General features: G+C 35.2%; 2 protein-coding genes across 5 annotated transcripts in view; both read left to right on the top strand.

Moving 5' to 3' along the window:
* The window catches only part of LOC109068887 (palmitoyltransferase ZDHHC16B-like), an 8,542-nt gene extending 4,351 nt beyond the window's left edge, over positions 1–4,191 (top strand). The window contains exons 6-10 of one of the 2 annotated variants that reach the window (XR_002014101.2): positions 1–122; positions 787–857; positions 946–1,055; positions 2,077–2,147; positions 2,697–2,772. The exon at positions 1–122 is cut by the window's left edge and continues 12 nt beyond it. Coding sequence is in view for 1 of the 2 variants with exons in the window: in XM_019085603.2 (XP_018941148.1) it covers positions 1–122; positions 787–857; positions 932–1,055; positions 2,077–2,147; positions 2,697–2,787 (479 nt within the window). In the remaining variant the exon portion in view is untranslated. Of the gene's footprint in view, positions 123–786; positions 858–931; positions 1,056–2,076; positions 2,148–2,696 lie in introns of both variants that reach the window. The other variant, XM_019085603.2, reaches the window with a different exon arrangement.
* An 8,102-nt stretch (positions 4,192–12,293) lies between these two features.
* Positions 12,294–20,832, top strand: LOC109069042 (ubiquitin domain-containing protein 1). 3 transcript variants are annotated; one of them, XM_042734760.1, is made up of 4 exons: positions 12,294–12,372; positions 12,785–12,922; positions 18,650–18,877; positions 19,925–20,832. In XM_042734760.1, the coding sequence occupies exons 2-4, from the start codon at positions 12,859–12,861 to the stop codon at positions 20,305–20,307; spliced, it is 675 nt and encodes a 224-aa protein (XP_042590694.1). In that variant the 5' UTR covers positions 12,294–12,372; positions 12,785–12,858; the 3' UTR covers positions 20,308–20,832. The 3 variants fall into 3 exon arrangements, with proteins under 3 accessions (XP_042590694.1, XP_018941286.1, XP_042590695.1); XM_019085741.2 differs by lacking the exon at positions 12,294–12,372 and adding an exon at positions 12,379–12,564; XM_042734761.1 differs by lacking the exons at positions 12,294–12,372; positions 12,785–12,922 and adding an exon at positions 12,990–13,006.
* Positions 20,833–25,289: the final 4,457 nt, after the last annotated feature.

The following is a 25,289-nucleotide window of genomic DNA, read 5'->3' as shown; positions in this document are numbered from 1 at the left end:
ACTGTGTAGGTCATTTCAACCAGCGCTACTTCTTCAGTTTCTGTCTGTTCATGAGCATGGGCTGCATCTACTGCAGCATCAGTGTCAAAGACATGTTTCTGCACACGCACAGCGCCATCCAGGTGAGTCTGCATCCGCCGAAGCCCGGCTCTGCCGATACACTAGATTTACAGTCTCTTCTGCGCAGCTTATTTGATCAAAAATAGATTAAAAATTGTGAAAAATAATAAGAAAAAAAAACATCTTCTTTCTGAATCAATATCAAACAAAAATTTAATTCATTTATGTTACACGCAGCTGTATTTTCAGCATCATTACTCCAGTCTTCAGTGTCACATGATCTTCAGAAATCATTCTAATATGCTGATTTGCTGCTAAAGAAACATTTCTGATTATTATCAATGTTGAAAACATTAATGTTTGTGTGTAAACTGTGATGCATTTTATTTTTCAGGATTCTCGAGTTCAGAGGAACAAAATCTATTTTAAAAATAAAAATTTCTTTACATTAACAATTTAATTACTCACACAAAATAACACGTCATCAGTAATGCCATAATAACAGAAACCGCTCTAATAAGAGACACCTGTGGGGAAAACACTGTAGACTGCTTCTCAAGACTTTAAACCTCATATGATAATGACACTGCAGTTCTGATAAGTTCATAATTTCAGCAGTCCCTCTAATAAAAGAATGAGCCTTGCTGAGCAGAAGAGACTCAAAAGCAGATCTTCTGATCTTCAGTGTAAGCTGTAATAAGAGCATGATTGTGTTCTCTGTTGAAGAGCTCGTATCAGACTCCCGCACCTGCCTTCGCTCCGCAGCAGAGCCTGCTGTATCTGTGGGTGCTGACGAGGTGAGTTATGCCTCCGAGTGTTTTCTGCTGTTGATGCGGTGCGGTGGCGTCTGTGACGTCTGTGCTGTGCTCAGTTCTGTGTCTGTAGTGTTAGGAGCGCTCACACTGTGGCACGCAGCGCTCATCACCAAAGGACAGACCAGCGTGGAGAGACACATCAACCGCAGAGAGACAACACGCCTCGGACTCCAGGGAAGAGTAAGTGGGGGGGGATATATATAGATGTATATTAATGCTGTCAAACGATTAATCACATCCAAAATAAGACTTTGTTTACATGATATATGTATGTGTACTGTGTGTATTTATTATGTGTATATATTGAAAATATTTGTGTGTATATATATTTATATTATTATATTTTTTATTTTATATAAATGTATATAATCGATTAACAACATATTTTTCTTTAATGTATACATGCATGTGTTTTTATTTATATATACATAATAAATATATACAGTATAAACGCATATATTATGTAAACAAAAACCTTTGTTTTGGATGCAATTAATCGCAGTTAATCTTTTGACAGCATTATATATATATATATATATATATATATATTTTTTTTTTTTTAATAAATTATTATATAAACTAGCAGCACAAAATGTAATATGTGCCAAGTTCACAGTACAATAATAATATTTATTATTTTATTAAGAATCATCATCATAATGACAGTCATTTAATTATTTAATACATTTTATTTATTTATTTTTTTTGTTTTTTGTTTTTCCGAGATTAACTTACATAAAACTAGCAGCAGACACGCAATTGCAAAAAATGTTTCTAAATCTAATAATAATAATATTTAATATATAAAATCTCTTTAGTTTAATTTTATTATCAGAAATTAAGTTATAAAACTAGCAGCACAAAATGCAATATATGCGGAGTTCATTCATATTAATACTTGTTATTATTTGTTAACAACAACAATAATAATAGTATTTATTTTTTATTAGTAATCATAATCATCATCTTAATAACAGTAATTTTATTATTGAATATTTTTTTTTCTTCAGATATTAAGTTATTAACTAGCAGCACAAATGCAATTGCAAAAATGTTTCTAAATTATTTTTAATAATAACAATAATAATTGTATTATAAGTAATAACGATGTACCGGTTTAGTTTTTTACATAATAAAAATCATGTTTGTGTTTGTTATATAATACAAGCTGGTCTTTGAAGAGGTCTTCTGTCTGTTACAGGTTTTCCGTAACCCTTACCACCGTGGAGTAATTAACAACTGGAAAATATTTTTTGGTGTTGAGAAGCAGAGGTGAGACATTTACCAAACGTGTCCCTGCAGCACAGAAGCAGTCATCAGTAGCACAGGTATATTTGTAGCAATAGACAACAATACATTGTATGAGTCACAATTATACATTTCTCTTTTATACCAAAAATCATTAGTATATTAAGTAAAGATCATGTTCCATGAAGATATTTAGTAAATGTCCTACTCTAAATATATCAAAACTTAATTTTTGATTAGTAATATGCATTGCTAAGAACTTCATTTGAACAACTTTAAAGATGATTTTCTCAATATTTAGATTTTTTTGCACCCTCAGATTCCAGATTTTCAAATAGTTGTATCTCAGACAAATATTGTCCTCCTAACAAACCACACATCAATGGAGAGATTATTTATTCAGCTTTTATATGCCGATTAAAAAAAAAAGTACCCTTATGACTGGTTTTGTGCTTCAGGGTCACATTTTACAACCGCCCCTCATTTATGATTTTTCCGTTGTTTCTCAGTGAATATAGTTTAGAAGCTCTGCTTGTTGAATTGTTAGTAATGAATGTTTTTGCCGTCCGTCAGTGACTGGCTAACACGAGTGCTGCTGCCGTCCAGTCACCTTCCTCTCGGGGACGGCCTGACCTGGGACAGAAACCGCACCGTGACCATATGATCAGATAGACTCACATCATGAGCTCTGATGAGCGCAGGCCTCTGTGCAGCACTCCTGTCCTTCAGAAGAGAACGACGGGTGGGTTTTCTGATGAAATGTGTGTTTATGGCACCGTCTGAGATCCTGTTTCAGCACAAGCAGAGTTCAGAGTTGAACTTGGTGCCACAGACTTCACGTGAATGGGTTCTAGTGTGAATATTTATATTTTTCAACTCAAATATTCACTTCTGATGGCAATTCGAGGGAATCTGTGTTCTTTATGAAACGATTTGAATGTCCAGACGTATCCGAAGTGGTCCATGCATTTTGTTAAAACGAAGTTTACATTGTTTTGCAAATGTAAGAGAGTGAAATCAAATCAATCTGTCATGCAGAGGAACAGCGAGAGCCTTCAGCACCTCACACACACACACACTATATTCCTGCTCTACATGTTATGCATCAGTTGTTTTGTGCGTGTCATTCAGGAGACGTGCATGCATTTAAAAGGCTACGCTTTACATTCTTTGCAGAAATGCAATATAATAATGTGTTATATTTACAACTCTTTCAAGAAGAAATGTTTTGAAGTTTGGGGTCAGTAAAAAAAAATGCTTTTATTCTGCAAGAACACATTAAACCACTGTTTCCCATCCGCAATGCCGTTAAAAAAAATCTTTGCTTAAATTGTAAAAAAGCATATAATATCCATTTCTGATGTCGCCAGTAATTAGAGACGCTTTCACATGGTGTGACGTATTATCCTGCTAGACCTAGCGTTATTCTTTATTTGTGCTCTCATTAGTAGTAATTTCTTTATTTAATAATCAAATGTGATAAGAGTCTGTAAAACATTGCAATATGCATGGAAAATGACATTTAGTTCAGAAACAAATCTTACTCTAGGTGCCAATATATAAGACTTAAGACAGTTGCACAAATGTGAATTAAATGAGTAAATAATGTAAACAGATATCTGGGTGGAGGAAAATCTTGAACAAGTCATCCAGGGTCCTATTTCAGTCCAAAAAAGAAATTATATTTGGCTGAAAGAACCTAAATATTTTTAGCACCTTTAAGATTTTTTTTTTTTTAGATTGTTACACCACTTTTAATGATATTTATTATATTACCATTTTTTATATTACACATTTTAATGATCACAATTCTCAATTCTGTAATAAAAATATTTCATTATAATTCATTGTTTTTTACTGGCTGCTTGCTTGTCATTTTTTATTCAATTCAAAGTTTGAAATCAAGCAATCTCGTGCTACTGCAACAAAATCACCCCAAATCAAAAATACACCGAGTATTTTTATTAACAAAGTAAATATATTAAGTGAAAGAGATTCAGATGACAAAAAGTTTGAGAATGTCTGCAAATAAGAAATAATGAGAATTTGTGCATTTTAATGAGTTTGAAAGACAAAAGCCTTTCAATAATACATAATACATGGTTAAATAACCTACGGAGTGATAATTCAAATAAAAATGAATGTTCATCAGTAGTTGATGTTGAAACACTTCTTGAACCTGAAATGATTTTTGTAAATCCGTTGTCCACACAACTGGACTTTTTTGAGTGTATATAAGCGGAAGACTGTTTTAGAAAAGAAAATTTAAAAGATAAAAAAGCGGAATTAGAGACAATCAGTAAATGATGAATAATGTATTGCTATTGTGTGAATAATATGTAATCATGTAATCAATTAAAATGTAACTTACTCTAATTACAAGTACTTAATTTTTGGAATCTGAGTACGTAATCCAGATTACATGTAATCAGTTTCTACCCAGCTCTGGTTATAATGGTAATTAAACAATGTAATCTGCATCTTTGGTCTTATTTTTTAATAACAAAGATAAAATAATGACAAAGATTTTTTTTTTTTATCTTCACTCACTTTGACCTAAATATCTGCCTCTTGTATTTTATTTTGTTACCTAGAAAGCATGGTCTTTATAACAGGGAAATTACCTTTGCTTTAATGCTCAGACGACTTGCAAAATAGTAAAACCAACATGACAAAGAATCCTGATAAAATCATGATATTTCTAAAAAAAAAATTACAGTAAACATCAGTTTACAAACGGTGAATTAATAAAAAGAAATTAAGAGCCACAGACCTGTATTTTAAACCTATTCTTGTTTTGTACAGGCCTCCAGACAAATAAATAAAATCAAGTAAGAAGCCATTGGCTCCTATAACAGTTCTTAATTATAAGCCTAAACTGTGTTTTGATGTCATAACTGATGAGGATTGCATGATCTTTGAATAATATCAGTCTTTAAATGAAGATTAGCTGCGACAGCTCCTCTTTAGCACGAGCAGATATACTTCAGTTTGTCTTTAGATGGACTTCAGCACTACTTCAAAACAATTAAAGTGCATTAAGTACAAAATGAGTTTGTCCGAATTTAGCAGACTTGAAGTAGATCTAAGTTATATATATTGCAGGGTACTTTTATTAAGTACACAAATATTCAAATGTATTTGTATTATACTTAGCACGAAATAAATGTTTTTCAAAAACATTTCAGTATATTTATTTTTCACTAGAGCATGGAGCTCATAAAACAGCTCAGTTTCATTCCAACGATAAGCAAATGTATGCGATTTGGTGCAGATGCTGATATTACAAGATGAACTCCGGAAGCTCTTCTTTACAACAGTACCACTTACATTAAATGATATAAATATTAGATGTCACTCAATAATTTAGCGTTGTAAGAAGATATTTAAATGCTTAATTTTATGATGAAAACATAATGCAATGATGACTGAGAGATGAACAAACAAGAGATCATATTTGAGACTCTAAAAGTGGTGCTTGGATAAGTCATTCTACGAAACGGGTGCCCTTTGGGTCCGCAACATTTGATGAGATGCATAAGGCACAAACATGTCCCAAAATGTGTTTACAAAGCTTAAATGTATTCATTCAAGTGTTTTTTGGTAACATGATATATGATAAAAATATATTTTTTAAAGATAACATACTATTTTAATCATTTTGTTTTTAGTTCATAGCCAAGTTCACATGTCCGTGTTGACCAACATGACAATTTTCACCTAAAATATCACCAAATAAGTTATGTATTTTTTTTTAACATTTTATTATTTTCAGGATTTTGTGCATGTCCCTTTTCACATAAGATATATTTTATTCAAAATAAATCTTATTTTTTGTAAATATTTTGTTATTTTGTGTGCGTCCCTCAGTTTGACTTACCACCCCGTCACACTAACTTGTTTTATCTATAAATAATGTACTGTTGCTTTAAATGACATCAGAGGGCGGAAGTGACATCATTGTAGCCTTCTTTGCCGCCAAGAACAAAAGCAGGCAAGTACTGACATTCCTCTACAATCTTTATTTGTTGATTTTTCATGTTAGGCAGGTTCCGTCAAGCTTAAACCAACCACCCCGTCACGCAAAATAGAAAAGGGAAAACTGATTTTTATTTTTTATTTTACATTTTTAATGCAAAAATATATATATTTCAGATAGAATGCATGTATTCTAGGTGAGGAAACTTGACCACATGGGAGATCTGCGGCCATTTTGGGCTGAAATTTACCACCCCGTCACATACCTCCCCCGTCACATGTTTTATTGTGACGTGGTGGTAGGGATGTGACGGGTGGTTCTGCTTCCCATTTGAATGTGTGGAAATCAAGGATTCTAATATAGGCTAATAATTTTTTTTTTCTGTTAACTTAACCCTGTTTTGTTCATTCACTCACTCACTATATCACTCAAACACTTATTACTCACTATGTCTTACACTCACTCAATCTCTTTAACTCACTCACTGTCACTCAACTATCGCTATCACTCACTCAATCACTGTCACTCAATCACCATCTCACTCACTCTCTGACGGTGTGTGGGGGAACCTTGAAAAGAACAGCGGACAAGCTGGTGACCAACCGCCCGCAACATACCCGATGCCCATGAGCTATATATGGCACTCACTGAAACCTCTACAACTGTTAAGTTGTTTTTATGTAGCATCTGAAGCAGTGGAGCAGGCAATGGAAAAGAGGCCAGGCCAGATTCCCCCAGTGCCATCCACAATGAAAACCCACCAAGTGGTCACATTTACTCCAGGGGAAATCCTTTACCGGGAAGTTAGTTGCATGTGCTCCACGCAAAACCAGCTAAGTTGTCAGTGTGCTTCACCACACAGCATTTCTCTTTTTAACAAAAAACACTCCAAAAGGTTCAACAGAAGCAATTGCTTGGGATAGTGAAGATCTCATTGGGAAGTGGTGCGTGCTTAAATATGATAATGACCTTTATCCTGGGATCATCATGGAAACAGACGAAACACATGCCCTTGTAAAGTGTATGCACCGTGTTGGTGCCAATAGGTTCTACTGGCCTCCAAGAGATGACTTCCTCTGGTATCTCTTCGATGATGTGCTTGAAATCATTCAAGCACCACAGCCTGTGACATCCCGCCACATGGAAAATACAGAGGGATGTGTGGATGCTACTCTCCCTGTCACTGATATGATGCTCTTTTTTTTTTCAGAGCATCACCAATGTTTTCCATTAAATCTCTAAGTTTAATGTTTCCCTCCCCGTTGTATAAAGTTTAAAACAAGCATATCATATAGATAAAAGCATTGTTCATACCACCCTGTCACAGTGAACCCACTCCGTGACATCAGTTACCACCCGTCACAGGGTCATTTTGTTACAATTGTATGTAAAATAAGTGAAATTTTACAAACATTAATGTTGAATGATGTTGTTGTTGTTTGAACTAATCAAATAAATGTAACTTTATTTGTATTTTTTAAGTGTATATCGTTTTTTTTAGTACAAACAATGAGGCCATTGAAATGTCAAATTCATATTTCAAGATTAAAAAACTAAGAATAAAATTTTTTTATTAACTTACAGACTTTCTATTGATGGCTTCCAAAAAAGGGACATTTTACTATTAGGAAAACATTAGATTTAAAAAATAAATTTCTTGTTTTACTACTCTACTGGCATACATATTGTCCATGATGGGGTGGTACAAGAAAGACTCACTTGCCCACTTGTTTTTTTGGAGGATTAACATATCTGTAAAGTTGTAAGAAAAAGAGAAAAAGTTTGTTCTCCAAGAAAATTTGGAAAACTGCAACATGGAAATGGCACCCTCTTATTATAATCACACGGATAATCAAGTAAACCTAAGTTTCTCTGATGTTTATCTTACTAAAGACTACACAAGGCTGAAGGCAGGCGTTTGTACAATTTTACTAAACGTGTGTTTACTTGCTAAACAAGTATGAACTATCAGTCAGAGAGGACAGAAGAGATTTTAGGTCAGACCATAGAATGTATTAAAACAGGTTCAGACACGAGTTCTTCCACTAAACCCAGCAGCGCGCCGTGATCCGCAGCCTTCCTGGAGATGAAGAACAGCAGCCAGAGGCGAACTCCGCCGCGCATGCGCACAACAGACCGCGGAGGGACTTCAGTGTTTAGCGCACAAAATAGTGCAGAGAAAGTTTGCGATAAAAAACAACAACAACAATACAGGGATATACATTTAAAAAACAAACAAAACATTTTTGAAAACAGAATTCAGAATTTACATATATACAAAAACATATATGCATACATTAATAGAATGTTTTTTTAAAAATAAATTGGAAAAAAAAAAGGAAGGATGATAGGACAAAAGTTCTACATTTACTTTTTAAATCTGCCATGTTTATTTATTTTTATTTATTGATTTAGTAAATATTAATTACTTCATTTTTTTTATAAATGTGTGGGTTTTGTAAATTAAGTAAAATATCGTAATGTTCTATTTTTTTTTTTAAATCTGCCATGTTTATTTATTTTTGATTTAGTTATTTAGTTAGTGTCATCACTGAATGGGTTTCAATGTAAATGTAAAGTACGTGCTCAGTTTGATTTGTGAATTTTGCTAAAACAAAATATTAATTGCGTAATTTAGTTTTTCAGAAAAGTGGGTTTTAATACATTTTAAATTAAAATTTAAATTTAAATTAAATAAATAATACATTTTAAAATTATAAAAAAATGACCAAAAAAATGGCAATTTTTTTTATTATTATTAATCTGAACGGAAACTTTTTTTTTTCATTGTTATAAAAGATTAGCAGTGAACATCAATGAATATTTGTTTTTCTATTATCTGATTCATTTGATATATTTGCTTATATCACGAGAATAATATACTCAAGCACACAGCTTTTATTGTCGCGGGTGATTTTAATCACTCCAAATTAAAGACTGTGCTCCTCAAATTCCATCAGCATGTTTCCTGCCACACCAGAGGAGACAACACTCTGGATCATGTTTACACAAACATTGCTGGAGCTTACACCGCGACCCCCCCCCCCCACCTCGGACAGTCTGATCACCTTTCTTTGTTTCTCACCCCCAAGTATTCACCCCTCATCAACCGTGTGAAGCCATCAGTGAGGACCATCAAAGTGTGGCCAACTGGAGCAGACTCTTTACTTCAGGACAGGTTTCAATACACGGACTGGAGTATGTTTGCTTCTCAGGCTGCCTGTGCCATTGTGCCAGTGCCGAAACACTCCTCCCCAATGTGCCTGAATGACTATCGCCCCGTAGCACTCACAACACATATGTACGGATGTTGTTTGCTGACTTCAGTTCAGCATTTAACACCGTCATTCCCTCCAGGCTGACCACTAAACTTGGAGACCTGGACATTAACACCTCCCTCTGCAACAGGATTATGGACTTTCTGACCAACAGACCTCAGCATGTTAGGTCAGGCCACACCTGCTCCACCACTATCACACTCAACACCGGCGTACCACAGGGCTGTGTGCTGAGCCCATTCCTCTACTCCCTCTACACCCACGACTGCAGGCCTGTGCATGGATCTAACCCCATCATTAAGTTTGCAGATGACACCACGGTTATTGGCCTCATCAGAGACAATGATGAGACTGCGTACAGCGAAGAGGTACAGCACCTGGCCACATGGTGCACTGACAACAACCTGCTTCTTAACACCAGTAAGACAAAGGAGCTCATTGTGGACTTCAGGAAGAAGAAAGGAAGCACACATGACCCCATCAACATTAACGGGATGGTTATTGAACGTGTCTCCAGCTTCAGGTTCCTGGGAACCACCACCAGGACCTGTCCTGGACCACAAACACCTCCAGCCTGGTCAAGAAGGCTCACCAGCGCCTCTTCTTCCTCAGAACACTGAAGAAGAACCAGCTGTCTTCATCCATCCTGGTGAACTTTAACTGGTGTGCGATCGAGAGCATCCTGACCAGTTACATCACAGTCTGGTATGGGAACTTCACAGTTGCTGACTGCAAGGCACTGCAGAGGGCCAACGCATCACAGGGACACCACTTCCTGCTATTGAGGACATCCAGAGAAAACGCTGTCTACGTCGAGCTCGCAGCATTCTTAAGGACTCCTCTCACCCTGACCACAGACTGTTTAACCTCCTGCCCTCTGGGAGGCGCTTCAGAAGCCTCCGGACAAGGACCGGCAGATTCAGGAACAGCTTTTTCACTACAGCTGTCTCCTTACTGAATTCTGCCCACCCCCCCCCCCCCACACACACACACATACACACACACCACCACACACACTCCTCACCCCTCCTCATCACTACATCCGGTTTACAAACAAACAAAAACAGTTCACTTGTTATTACTTGCACTACTGTCTGTTCATCCAGAATACTGAATGATTCATTTGCACACTGAAATATTTTTTTTCTGTGCACTTTACTGTCCATTGCACTAGTGTAAATGATGTTCATAGTTTCTGCTTACAGTGTACATACACTTATTACATAACCCATCTGTATAGTATGTTCATAGTACACCCATCTGTATATCATGCTGATAGTATTTAAAAATCTGTAAATTATGTCTACAGTACTGTCTTATCTGTATATGTATTGTACATTTGTAACATATTGTAGACACTGTATATTCTGTACTTACTGCTTATTGAACTTCTGGTTAGATGCTAACTGCATTTTGTTTCCTTGTACCTTACATGTGCAGTGACAATAAAGTAGAATCTAATCTAATGTGAGACTTTTGTAAGTGCATTTAGAGATTTCCTAAAACCTGGGTGGAGATGTCAAACTCTGAGTCTAGCAGCTTTACCCTGAAGAAATATCAGTAGCCTACTCTACAGTTCTACTGTTGTATAGGCCACGGTCTCGCATATATAGCGCTCAAGCATTTTATTTTATTTTTGTTGTTGCATTTAGCAAAAAGTTGCATAATATAGTAACTATTTTTCCTGCTGCTACGAACATTAGTAAACATGGCGGGATTTATTTATTTATTTATTTGTTCAGTTGTTCTATCTATTTTCTGTGTAGCCTAGTTATTGTATATGGGTCAAAGACGTTAAGATGTCTGCATCAAAAGAAATGTACAAAAGTGATTTTGTGTCCATAGAAAGCACATTAAATGCAAGTAAAATGTCTACTTTTAAGGTTTCAAATACGTTTTTGGAGAATAAAATGTCAAAATTTGGTTGAAATAATGTTACATTGTCATTCAGTGTAACACAATATTAATGCAAAAATTCAAACAACATATTAAAATATCTAAAAGAATAATGGAGCATACTAAATTTTATTGTGTTTTAAATTAGTAAAAAATTCTTACTGACAAATGGGCAAAACCTAGGATGTTAGCAAATGTAAAAATGTAAAATTACAACTTATTAGTATTTGGGGTGAAAGTAATTAGTCTTTTAATGTGTCATAAATAGATTTTTGTTGTAAATATGCCTGACGAGATTGTTACACTTAAGGACATTTTACTGGGTGTTTTCTGTAAATCTGGGAAAAATGTATGATATTTATTTTTTGCTCAGAAAAACAAAAACAAAATTGCAATTAAATAAAACAGAAAACTTTTTGCATTTTTGGGGGGAAAAACTACAACAGTTTAAAGCAGTATTACACTTTTTTTTAGGCTTAAACAATTTTTCGTCTTTGACCCATGTATTCATAGTATTCTACATAGTAATCCTTTTTTCTTTCTTTTTTGAGCTAGTTCTTTTATATTAGGAAACATACAAACAACAATTTCATAAAAATAATAAAAAATATTAAGATTAATATTTATTTTTATAAAAATTATTATTATTATTTTTTTTTTTTTTTTTTTTTTTACATGCATATGTGCTTTCTGTTCACATCTTATTTGTTATTGTTGATGTTGTCTCTGTGTTCTTGAAGCTTGTGACACCAAAACAAATTCCTTGTATGTTCCTTGTGCAAACATACTTGGCAACAAAGCTCTTTCTGACTTCTGCTGATATATTTCTATGTTGTTTTGCTGCTTTGGCTCTACACAATGTAGGCTACTTTCGTCTCGACAATAAAGCTATTTGAGTTGCGAAAAGCGTGCTTGTCTTCCCAGAGGTAATAACACGATAACTGCATTTTTAAACTTTAAATAGCTCTACGTCGTCTGTTCACGCACGATTTCTGGTCAGAGTTCGAGGGCTCCTCTGGAGGCGTGGCTCTGGCGCAGCGCAGTCACGTGGTCAGGGCGCGCACGCGCGGTGTGCGTCAGTAACGTGAGCTAGTCGGTAAGCTCAGTGAGAGGAAAGGTAACGTTACACTAGCGACAGATACAGAGCTGAGGCGGGTTTGATATACAACAAAGCGAGCACGGAGTGATCCATAGATCTCAAACACGAGTCTCGCTGATGTTGTTTTATTCTTACAGACTGGATTTAAGAGTTCGGGATAGAGCTAGTGCTCTGGCTAGCCGCTGTAAGGTAATGTTAGCTCGTCGTTTAAAGCCAGAAATAACTAACTAAACGCGATTTTCTGGCTAGTTAACTGAACCGATAGATCATCCTCAGTCTGGAGGTGTGCTAAGTGTTGTTTGTTTTTGTGGAAGGCTTCCCTTAAGTGCGCGTGCTGTTGATAGCTCACACAACACATAACGGTAGTACTGTATTAAGTCACTTGAACTGTAGCACTGTTTCCGTTCAGGATATCAGATGATCACACAGCGGGAGAGAGTCTTGAAGTCGTCTCGAGATGCGGCCTGTGTTTGATTGACAGTCATGGGAGGCTGCGTGGGGCGCGAGCGCGAGGAGTCACGTGGGCACGGCTCGAGGAAGCGCGGAGGTGAGACTCGTGCTTTGCATGTTTGTTTCTCTGTGTGCCTCTCTTCAGAACATGCAAATATCAGCTGTATTGTCTAAACCTGAGGTGGGAACAACACACAAACACAAAACAACACGACTTTAACATGTTACTAGGTATTAACTGTGAGCTTACAAACTGAGCATGTAGTGTTTTATAGTATCTACCATCAATGTAACGCGAAATAATGTGTTCTCTAATGCAAGGATTCACTCAGACTGTACTTTCTATATTAAACGAATTATTATTTAAATAGCAATTAATAAATGTATGCATATGTTTCAGATGTGTTGAATCTGAATGTGGTGAAATGTAATTTGTTGATTACCATAAACGCAATGTTTTAGGAATATGATAATCAAACACTGTAGTGTGTATATATGCCACATTGCAATGCTTTTAAAATAATGTTGTATGCATGTTGGAGCTGGCAGTCTGTCAGTGACGTGTGTGATGTGTATCAGTGAGAGTGTTGCTGTCACAGATGTGTGTCGGTGTGTATTGTAGTGCTTCAGCGTGTTGTGTGTGTCCTGAACACAAGATAAGAGCTTCACTGATAAGAGCATTGATATGTGGGGTGTGTATTATGTGACCGTTCCTAGAAGACGATGCATCTGTCTCTCTCCAGTGCAAACTCTGGGAGGGTTATTTAATAATAGTAGTTTGTTTTCTGATGAAAAATAATGAACTTTGCATAAATAACAAAAACAGCAATATTATAAATTGTTGTTATTATTTTTTTTTTCAATATAAAAAAAAAAATTTTAAAATCAAAAAACATTAATAATAATAACATTATTATTATTATTATTTAAAGTTTTGCACTTCGCTTAATAAGATGAAATTCGTGTTAGTTTATCAATCTGACTACACTATCATTACTGTGATTATTGTTATTACCAAAACAAATTCAAAACTTTTTTTTAATTATTGTTTTTGTTGTTATTACTTAAACAATTTCTCCAATTATTCTTAATATAAAATATTCATAATATGCATGTATAAAACTGTTGGTTTTTGAGTGGTTTGAACTGGAATCTGTTCATACTTTATTTTTTTGTGAATCTAATTACATGCTTAATAACAATGTAAAATATTCACAATTTGTGTATTAGTGCTTTGACTTAAATCGGTTCATAAGTCATTTGTTTGTAAATCTGATTAAAAGACTAAATAACTATTATATTAATAGTAATACAACTTTTGAGAAGTTAAAATATTTTTTAATAATAATAATTATTATTATTTATTTGATTTGTGTTTTTAACTAATTTGTTCTGTATCTGATTATTATTATAATATTGCTAGTATAATTATATTTTTTTAAATAATTATTTAAATGCATTATTATTTCTATTTTGTACCTAAACTTTGCTTAATGATGTGAAACATTCATAATTGGTACGTGAGGCTGATTTGTGAGTGTGTTTGACTGAATTGAATCTGTTCGTAAGAGTCGTTTGTTGTGAATCGGACTGCTGTGTGTTTGTTGTTGTGGACAATCATGCTTCTTATCGTCTTGTACTTTCTCTCTCACGTTGCTTTAGTTTGGATGCATGTTCACGAGGCTCGAACGCTTACGGAGCCAAACGTCATGAAAATGCTTGATTCGGCTCTTGCAAAATAACAGCGTGAGCCGTTGTGAACGTCTCGTGCTAGTGTAACGAGAGAATGCAACTGTATTCTGCAGCTTCCAGCTCCTGTCCTCAAGACGAGGAGAAAACTGTTTACACATGGTTTGACTGCAGACAGTACGAGCTGCTGGACTTTGACAGTCTCACGCTGTCTCTCTCTCGTTGTTGTGGTTTAACTCATAATCATAAAACAGAATAAGTGCTCTGACCTGAGATGATGCTCTTCTAGACACATGTTGTGACAGACAGTGAACTTGCAGTAAAAGAAACCGACTTCAAGCGCAGTATCATATTACATACTTTGCTTAAAAGCCACAATCTCCTGCATGTCTTCTGTCTCTGATTAGAGTGTGTTATCCAGTAAAAGCTTGGTTTAGTGTAATTGTTCAAGCGTCCAGCTTCAGCTTCTCGTGTCAAGTCTTCTCTTATTTTGATCAGAATAACTGCATTAATATCTCCAGATGATCTCTTACTGCACTGAAGCCGGTCGTAATCACATTTAAAAGTTCACACAACATGCTTATTCTGACTTGTGCATATTAAAATATATAAAAGAATAAGGATGCATATTAAATTTGAGTGCGTTTTAAATGAGTAAACAATTCTTGGGCGAAACCTAGGATAGTGGCAAACTTTAAAAATGTAGTTAGTCTTTTAATATGTCATAAATTGATTCTTGTTGTAAATATGCCTGATGAGATTGTTACGCTGAATTACATTTTAGTGGGTCTCTGCTGTAAATCAGGAAAAGATGTATGATATAAATTTTTTGCTCGGAAAAACAAAAACAAAATTGCAATTAAATTAAACCGAAAACTTTTTTAATTTTTTTTGGGGGGGTATGACAACAATAAACAATACTGTTGTTATGCTTTAACCCTTTCTTCATCTCTCAGTCATCGTTGTGCTGAAGCATTCTGGGAGGAACAGTGCTGTAAATCACACAGTGTGTCCGAAACAGTACTTCTCACACCTTTCTGCTATAAATAAGGTGTTTGGATGGTGGCTCTCAGCAGGATGTGAAAGCACTGAGTCATCCACTATCTCTCCATCAGTGTGGACTTCCTGTTCCTGTGGCAGGTTTATTACTAGAGGAGGCCAGCTTCACACTAAGAGTCATCAGAAGTTTCTAAACCTGTGGATCGATCAGATTGTTGCTATATCTAAAGCATTACGTATCGGACATTTGCATTCTCTGTGTATCTGTAGCTTTAGTATACAGTTTCTTGGTTGTCTTTTGTGTGTGAATAATGAGACAGATATTATCCGGTGTAGTGGTTGAGCGATATATCAGACGATAAGAGCACTCATTCTCTGTCTTCATTAGTTTCTTCAGACGCAAAAGCTTTTATGTCTGAGATTCCTCTTAATATCTTTTTCTTTCAAATGAGTTTTTTTTATCAGGCTCCTATGGTCAGGTGCAGTAATTTCACTTTAATGGCAAAGAAAATATTAATATTAGTCAATTATTGAATGCTTTATTTTTATAAACGCCCAGTGATATTTTCTTAAGAGCCTGAGGGAGATCTCAGACGGATATTTGCATCTGCAGACTTCAGTTCTGTTTAGAAATAGAAAGATAGCAGTCAGCAGATATTCATTTCTGTCATTTAAATACGTTTGAATATCTAATAAACAGTTAATGCCACAAATCTCATAATATTGGCAGATATATATTGACAGATAATTTATGGAGATTTTATGTTATAATCTGTTATACTGTTATAATATTACTCTTTCAGTTACTGTTCGGTCATATAAATATCAGTATCTGCTCGAAATTGCATGTTTTTACTCTCTTTAGGTGTCTGATTAAATATAAAATAAAAGATATTGTAATAGGATTATTTATCTCTTTTCAAATGTATTCATTTTCAAATTATTTTAATAACTAAATATAGATTTAATTGCAGAAATTCTCAGCATGTGTTGTTTATTATCTTAAATTTGTTTCTAAATATAAAATATTTATTAATTAAAAAAATCTTACCAGCAATAAGAAGTGGACCTCACGGATCATAACAAAATGTAAAAAAATTGTATTTATTTTATATATATATATATATATATATATATATATATATATATATATATATATATATATATATATATATATATATATATATATATATATAATTATTATTATATATATTTTTTTTTATTTTTATTAATATTTTTATTTATTTTTATTTTTATTTTTGAGGGAGAGAGCACACATTGTCTTTATTTATTATAAGCGTTTCTCTGGAATAGCAGGAGCGAATAGAGAGTCCTGATCTGTTTTAATCTCATCTCTGCTGTTTTTCTCACAGTTTGTAAATTCATTAAGCACTTGACTGTTGTTTGGCTCCTTTGAGAAATCTAATCCTCTCCAGATGGGAGTGTCTGATGTTATTGTTTTCATTTATTTAAACCCCGTCAAATATTATAACTTAAGATTTACTTGTTATTGTAGCTTAAAACCCACTGAACTGAACAGAATTGATCTGGATGATGATGATGAAGATGTTTTATAGCTGAATCGTTTGTTTTGATGAACTGTTAATGTATGAAGTGTGTAACGTCATCACTCTGACCTGAACTGAATGTTTAACAGTAGTAGTTGTTGATAATGTTGCAGTATTTATTCGAAGCCTAAAGCAAACACGGAGTGTTGTAATCTCAGACGTGATCCAGTGCTGTGGGTCGTGTTGATTCTCTGTTTGAGCAGATAACCGCGGGGTCAGGAGGAGCTGTCGGTGGATGGAGGCTGTTATTTCTCGCCTGAAGGGATCAGTCATTGGGGAGGGCAGTATTTACAGACAAACAGTCATGAATACACAACCTTTGCTCAGTCGTGGGAATATGAGTGAGAGCAGTTCACTCCTGCTTCGATCCAGATTGAGCTTACTGTACAATGAGAAAAACATGTTTTATATGCATCTTGCTTAATTTTATAGGTAGTTAGGTCCAATTAATTATATTTAATAATAATAGGATAAAACTATATGTAAGTTTTATGTAATCTTTTATGTAATCTTTTATGAAACATTTCTGATTATTATCAATGTTGAGAACAGTTGTGCTGCACAATATTTTTGCAAAAACCATCATGCATTAAATTTCTCAGGATTCACAGATGAGTAAAAAGTTAAAAAAGAACACCCCGCCCCCCCAATATTCCATTACACCATAATCATTTGAAAGCACTAAATGTCAATTCTTGTTTATTACAGTATATTACTTTTACATTCCACTCAGTCTCTTTTTTGTTGCACCGTTTGTGAAAGTACTGATGGAAAATGCAAATGGAAAGTCTTTGTTGGCCTACATTAGTGAAATCATACATGCCTTTGCTGTGGAACTGCACGCACATATGATTTGAAACTAACCTCGTAAGTATGAGGGTTAGATTATTTAGTGTACAGGTCAGTTCAAGAGTGATAAACAAAGTGATTTAAAATATTTATTTTCATGCATTTTAAATGATTAAAGCACTCATTGCATCACAGCATCTCCTGACTGCATTATTATTCCTAAAATAGGGGCTTTATGGAGTGTGTGTATACATGGTAATAAGTATAACAGTTTATATTTCATTAATTTAGGGAAATGAACAAGTGTCTCAGCCCTCAAGGCACTATTTGACCAACCAGCTTATTCCTGCTTGAAAAGCTAAATGTTATTGATAGTGTAAAAAATATCAACTTTGAAGCACATGCTGATTGATGGAGTAGCATTACTCAACATTACCTACTACCTTCCAGCAACACTACATTCAATGAAGGTAAAATAGTAAAAAACATAATAATAGTTCATTTAAATGGAACCAGAACCGGAACCTGAACATTTGTGCACTGTAATATATATGTTGAATTTTGACATTGTCAACCTTTAAAGTTTACAGTGAGTAATAAACAGTATTGAGCACTGAGTATTTGAGTATTGTGCATTTTTCCTTACCACTGTTTTTTAATAGTTGTTTGATTGAATTGAAAAAATTGGTTGGAAAAAATGATTTTAATGGAACCGGAACTGGAAAATTTTCAACAATTCCCAACCCTAGTGTTAGTTCACAGCTTGTCTGCGTCTGCAGGTCGTAACGAGCCGTTGAAGAAAGACAAGCCCAAGTGGAAGAGCGATTACCCGATGACGGAGGGCCAGCTCCGCAGTAAGAGAGATGAGTTCTGGGACACGGCTCCAGCGTTCGAGGGCCGGAAGGAGATCTGGGATGCCCTGAAGGCCGCCGCTGTGGCTCTGGAGTGTAACGATCATGAACTGGCTCAGGCTGTCGTGGACGGAGCCAACATCACGTTACCTCACGGTGAGAGTCTCTGACCGGCTGTGACCAGAGCAGCTTGGTGTGTCCGACTTGATGTCTTTTGAGAAATTGGGAAAATGTACTGTGCAAAACTTGGTCAAAACACTTCAGTTAGTGTTGCGTGCACTAGGGGTGTGAATCCTAGTCCATATTTATATGCATACCTCTCATTTGTTACAAATCCAATTGTTTCCACATTCCAGGTTTCCTACATATCTTCCATTTCAAAATGCCACACTTTTCCAGATCCAAATTTCCAAACCTTTCAATAGGTTTTCAGACCATATTCAATAAGGGGTGGGGGTGAATTGGCATGATTTAATTCGATTATGATTATCAGTGATTGATTCGATTATCACGATGCATCACGATTATATCAAATTAATTTTTGCAATTCATGGAAATCACTTAAATCAAATTCCATACCTTTTCACACTTCTCCAAACCACATACCTTATTCACAATGAAATGTTGAGATGCAAAACTTGTTATTTATTATGTAAACAAGGCTTTGTCGTTCACTCATGTTTCGGTGTCCGCATAAAACTACAACTTTTACATGCACAAGGCGCTTTGGAATAATTACAGCTTGTTAAAGATGATAAAATTACGTTGCATTTTTAAACCTGCTGTGTTATGATTGGTCGAATGACACAAGATCGAAATGTTTATTTTCAAATACGTGACCCTGCAGCACAGAAGCAGTCATCAGTAGCACAGGTATATTTGTAGCAATAGACAACGATACATTGTATGGGTCACAATTATAAATTTTTTGTTTATGCCGAAAATCATTAGTATATTAAGAAAAGATCATGTTCCATGAAGATACTACTGTAAATATATCAAAACATTTTTGATTGGTAATATGCATTGCTAAGAAGAAGTTTTTATAACCCAACCCTCTTTATTGGTCCAGAGGGGAAGTTTTTACCATAATGAAGAAGTATTTAATAACACAAAAACAAAAGAAGTGATGGCACACACCAACCCTCTGTCTATCTGTCACACTTTATTTCTCCATCACTGATGGTTGTGTGTACTTTCCAGGATCCCTGACCGAGTGTTACGACGAACTCGGAAACCGTTACCAGCTCCCGGTTTATTGCCTGGCCCCGCCGGTCAATCTGATCACCGAAAGAAGCGAAGAAGACCTGTCTGACAACCCCGAGCCCCCCACTGCTCAGAAGAAAGAGTTCCAGCTGAAGGTACGGCTCTCCACCGGCAAAGACGTGCGTCTGAGCGCCAGCATGACCGACACCATCGGCCTGCTCAAGAAACAGCTGCAGGCCCAGGAGGACATCGACCCGGCCCACCAGCGCTGGTTCTTCTCCGGCAAGCTCCTCACAGACAAGACCCGCCTGCAAGACACCAAGATCCAGAAGGACTTTGTCATCCAGGTCATCGTGAACCAGCCCGCGCCGAACCTCTAGGATGGACAGCACGGGGATAAAGGACCAAAGCACAGCAGCGGAGAGAACGTCGAACCACACAAATACATCCAGAACAACTTGATCCTGCTGTTTAAAAACACTCTGGAGGAAAAAACCTGTGAACATCTGGAGAAACACACAAACCAGATGCAGCGGACGGCATCTGCGCTGACTTACGTGTGTCTGGTAGCGAAGCACACTGATTGAATCTCTTGACTATGCATATCCTGCAAAACAGCCCTCTGAAAGCAATCTCTCTCTCTCCTTTCAAGATCATCGGACTTGAGCTTCATTTTGCACACTTGAGTATCTCCGAATAGTTGTGCCTTGAAAGAAGAGCGAATGCTGGGTTTATTTCTCTTACGAGGCACGTTCGGTCACTTTCACGCGCTTTGTATTTTCAGGACTGACGTCTTTGAGCACAACTGTACTTTCTATGCAATCCTAAAACCGGAAAGAGACGCTGATGTCGTCGGGGCTGACCTACATTTCGGACACGTTTGCTGACGCGAGGCAACGCTATAAGTCTCAACATCACAATCTTCATCAGCCTACCCAGATCATCTTGTAGAAGGCCTCTAAATCAGACGCTCAGGCTGCAATCAGTCAATACTGCTACTATTTTGAGAGATTATATATTCTGTACTATTCCAATCTTTACCCTGCTTTTTGTAATCACTTAGATTAAGACTTTTTAATGCTGCTTAAACCTTTATCAGTGGCATTACGAGGCTGTTATATTTTGAGAATGCATTGTAACATTTCAACATCTGGACGTTTGCTCCTCAACGTCTGTTTATTTTCATGTTATTTCTCTTACTGAAGGTGTTCTGCTCCTGATTATACCACCGTGTGACTCACACCGCGTTAGAAAGCGCTCATTAACTCAACGGCAACTGTTCCTCATTAGCCCGAGCGTGTTTCTAGTATCACGCCATTCCTTCTACTTTGGGTTACTGCTTTCCTCGGTTGTTTTTAAGCATAAAAGATACGTGGAGATTTATGGATGAGAGAAATCACATTGATTTATCATTGCAAAAGTTTCATTGGGCATGCAAACTGCATCAAGGAATATTCCAGGTTAAATACAAGTATTCTGTATTTTATGGTCATCTACCACAGAAAAAATGTAACTCCATCATTTTAACATGTATGCACTTGCAATGTAAGTCCATGTAGTGTCTACTTTGCAGTAGATTCAGGGATTATTCAACAGAAAATGAAAATACTGTCATCGTTTCGTCATTCTTCCCTGAGAATCATCACAAAATCTGAAAATGTGTCTTATATTTGTTTTTTGTTTGTTTTTTTTGTTTGTTTTTCATTGTCATTGTGGTCCACTGTTATTCAGTTTGATATAAAAAGTTGAAATTATGACATAAAAGGTCATGTTTATGAAATAAGGCATTATGAGATAAAAGTAATAATTATGAGATAAAAAGTCAAAATCGATATTTTGCAATTGAAATAAGCAAAATTACGAAAGATGTTGTGCTGAGATCATAATTCTGACAATTTAAACTTGACAAATCAAAAATATGACTACTATTAAGATTTATGATACTATCTCAAAGTAAAAAATTGCAATTTATAACTTAATCTTAATTTTTGACATACGTATTTTGGTTTTTTCGTAAGTTTCATAAGTACGGTTAATTGAAATTGAGATCTCAGTTCTGACTTTTCAGAAGTTGCTTTTTATCTCATACTTTTGGCTTCTTCTCAAAATGTTCTCATTTGTATTAAATAATAAGAGCCAGTGTGGTCCAGTGTTGTTTTGGACCCCACAGGCTGTAATTTCTTGTACAAATACAACAGTAGAAGCATTTCTGTATCATTTGTGCTTTGCAGAAGTCACACGAGTTTGAGTAAATAATGGCAATTTGTTTTTTATTTTTGGGTGAACTGTCCCTTTAACCTGGAACATTCCCGTGGAAACAACACGGACAAAAAAAACCCTACGAACATCGTCCAAAAATTCACGCGGTTCCTTTAACCGTTTATGTGCGTCATCAGTTATACGCTTTGATAAGAAAGAAACGTCAGGGCTGTATTTTGTGTTTCACAAACATGTGCTGATTGTGATTATAATGGTTTCAGACTAGAGACGGCGAAGACAAACCTTGCTGTTGTTTCTGCTCTCATTCTAGGCGCATTCAACCTTTTCTTTATGTATTGTGTGTTATCTCTGTTTGAATGTACGTCTGATATGTTTCCAGATTTGACCGAGGAAGCTGCTAGGAAGCCATACATGTGGATCTTTTTCACCCCACTGTGTTGGGAGGATTTCAGGAGACTCAGATCCCAGAATATAAGAAGAAGCCATTACTCTGAACTCAAGCTGTGTGTGTGGAAGCCCGTTTCTGCCACATGTGAAAATAACCATGACCATACTTAACCAAAACATAAACGCAACTCAATACATAAATAGATACAAAAAAAATATTACATAACAAAAAAAAAAAACATAATAGATAAGTGATTAAGACAAAAAGTTGTAATTGTCATGACATACAAAAATTATAATTACCATTATAATTATCCCAAAATTCTAATTTGCATTTTTTTCTTGGATCATTTTGACAATCTCATAATTGTGAGTTTCTAATCATACAGAGTTTTTATCTCATATTTGACGTATTTCATAATTTTGACTTAAATTTGAATGTCAATTATTTGTCAAAATTTAAATAGTTGTCATCATCGACTTTTTATCTCGTAATTATTTTATTTTATTTTTGTTCACGCATGGCAGAAATATCCCACCCACAAAACACTTTAACCCTTCATTAACCCTTAGAAGGACATCACATGGATTTCTTCATAGATCTGTATATTATTAAGAGACAAAGCGTGTGAAATTCTTAGCTAAATTTGCTTACGGCCTATTTTCGAAAAGTTATGTACATTTACAAGCTAATTTGTTTTTCATATGTTTTAATTGTCAATTAAAATGAACAGCTGGGAAAGCAAACCGATGTTTGTCAGTAAAGCTTTAATTATTTCGACATGTTCTCAGATCGTCAGTTTCCTCTATAACAAGAAGTGCTTTGTGTATGACGGACGAGTGAACTCATAAAACAAATGTTTATGTAAGTTTGAAGTTAACCACCTCATCTGCGGCGGGAAAGTTGATGTTTTGTACCTCTCAGGGCTAAACTAGGTTTAAGTCCGTGTGTAGATTATGAATTATTTTAATACCACATGATGTGCTGATACATGTTCTTCGGCATCGCTGAAACTGAATTATGATTGCTTGTGAATGTGTCTTTATAGCTGTAGAACTTCATAATTCACATACAGTTAGAATGAGTATTAAAGTGTGTATTGTTGTAGTTACAGTAAGCTCTGGACTTAGTAACCATAGTAACCATACTGTATACAACAATATAGTTCTTGGAAATGTACTTTTTTCATATCTCATGTTTTACTATTTTAAGTAAATATTACTTTTTAATTTTTTTTATTATTTGCAAATATGATATCTAACAAGCTAGACATTAAATTAAATGTAAAAATAATAAACTAAACTAATACACAAAATTAAGGACAAATATAATGAAAAACTGTAATGATATTATAAACAATAAACAGAACAAAAATCCAAGTTTAATGGTAATGCAAGCGAGACTGAAGTAATTTAACAACATTTCAGTTGTTTAGCTGACGAAACATAGGTCTATTTCTAAAAGATTTTAAATGATAAACACAGCCTCGTTTTTACCCTCGTAAAATTCAAGATGCTGTAAGTTGTGTTGTTGATGGCTCCAGGAATGTGTTTGAGGGCCGCTGGAAGTCTGGAACAGACGAGGTGTTGCTGGAGTGCCTGTAGAGAGCGGTCTCAGCCAGTTAAAGCTGCTGATTCAGTGTTTAGTCTTCTTTGTTTTGTTCCTGACTCTCTCGATCTGCGATCCCTGATTGAGAAACATTCGCGCGCTTTGACCTTCTTCCCGCCCACGCGGGAAATTCTGGCGCGCTTTGAACTCCACGCGTGTCATTGGCAGCCACACGATGGCGGTATTTACAAAGAAATGCTTTTGAAGTGTATCGATTTTGTTCTGGCTTCAATAAAGTGGAACACGTGATTAAAAGATTAGAAATAATTCATCCATGTATTAGCAGCACACACCACCCTCTATTCTGTGCAGAGAGAATGTAAAGTTGTGTTCTGAAGGCAGGCTTCCTCTCTTCTGCTGATCTGACCAGACCTATATATATATATATATTTGTTTGTTTAATTTATTTCTTTTTGGTAACACTACAGTAAGGTCCAGTAAGTTAACTGATGCATAAACTAACAAAGAGCAATACCTTTAGTACAGTATTTATTAATCTTTGTTAATGTTAGTAACTGATATTTAGTTTCATATTATTTTGTTAGTTTGTGTTTGCGCAGGTTTAAATAATGTTAAATGTTAACAAATACAGCTTTTGATTTTATTTATGAATATTAATAAATGTTTAAATTAAAATTAAGATTAATAAACATTTTAAAATTATTTTTCTATTTAACTAATGTAGTTAATGTAAACAATTGGAACAGTAAAATGTTGCCATTGTTTATTTTTTTTTTTTGATTAATTCGTTTTTTTTTTTAAACAAATATTATGAATCATTAATTCATAAATATCATATAAGTGTCCCTGCAGCACAGAAGCAGTCATCAGTAGCACAGATATATTTGTAGCAATAGACAACAATACATTGTATGGGTCACAATTATACATTTCTCTTTTATGACAAAAACTCATTAGGATATTAAGTAAAGATCATGTTCCATGAAGATATTCTCCAACATACCTACCGTAAATATATCAAAACTTAATTTTTGATTAGTAATATGCATTGCTAAGAACCTCATTTGAACAACTTTAAAGATGATTTTCTCAATATTTAGATTTTTTTGCTCCCTCAGATTCCAGATTTTCAAATAGTTGTATCTCAGACAAATATTGTACTCCTAACAAACCACACATCAATGG

The sequence above is a fragment of the Cyprinus carpio genome, chromosome B12 (genome assembly GCF_018340385.1).
Source record: "Cyprinus carpio isolate SPL01 chromosome B12, ASM1834038v1, whole genome shotgun sequence".
NCBI lineage: Eukaryota > Metazoa > Chordata > Actinopteri > Cypriniformes > Cyprinidae > Cyprinus > Cyprinus carpio.
Note: the sequence above shows the minus strand (reverse complement) of the source record. Positions and strands in the feature narration are given on the sequence as shown.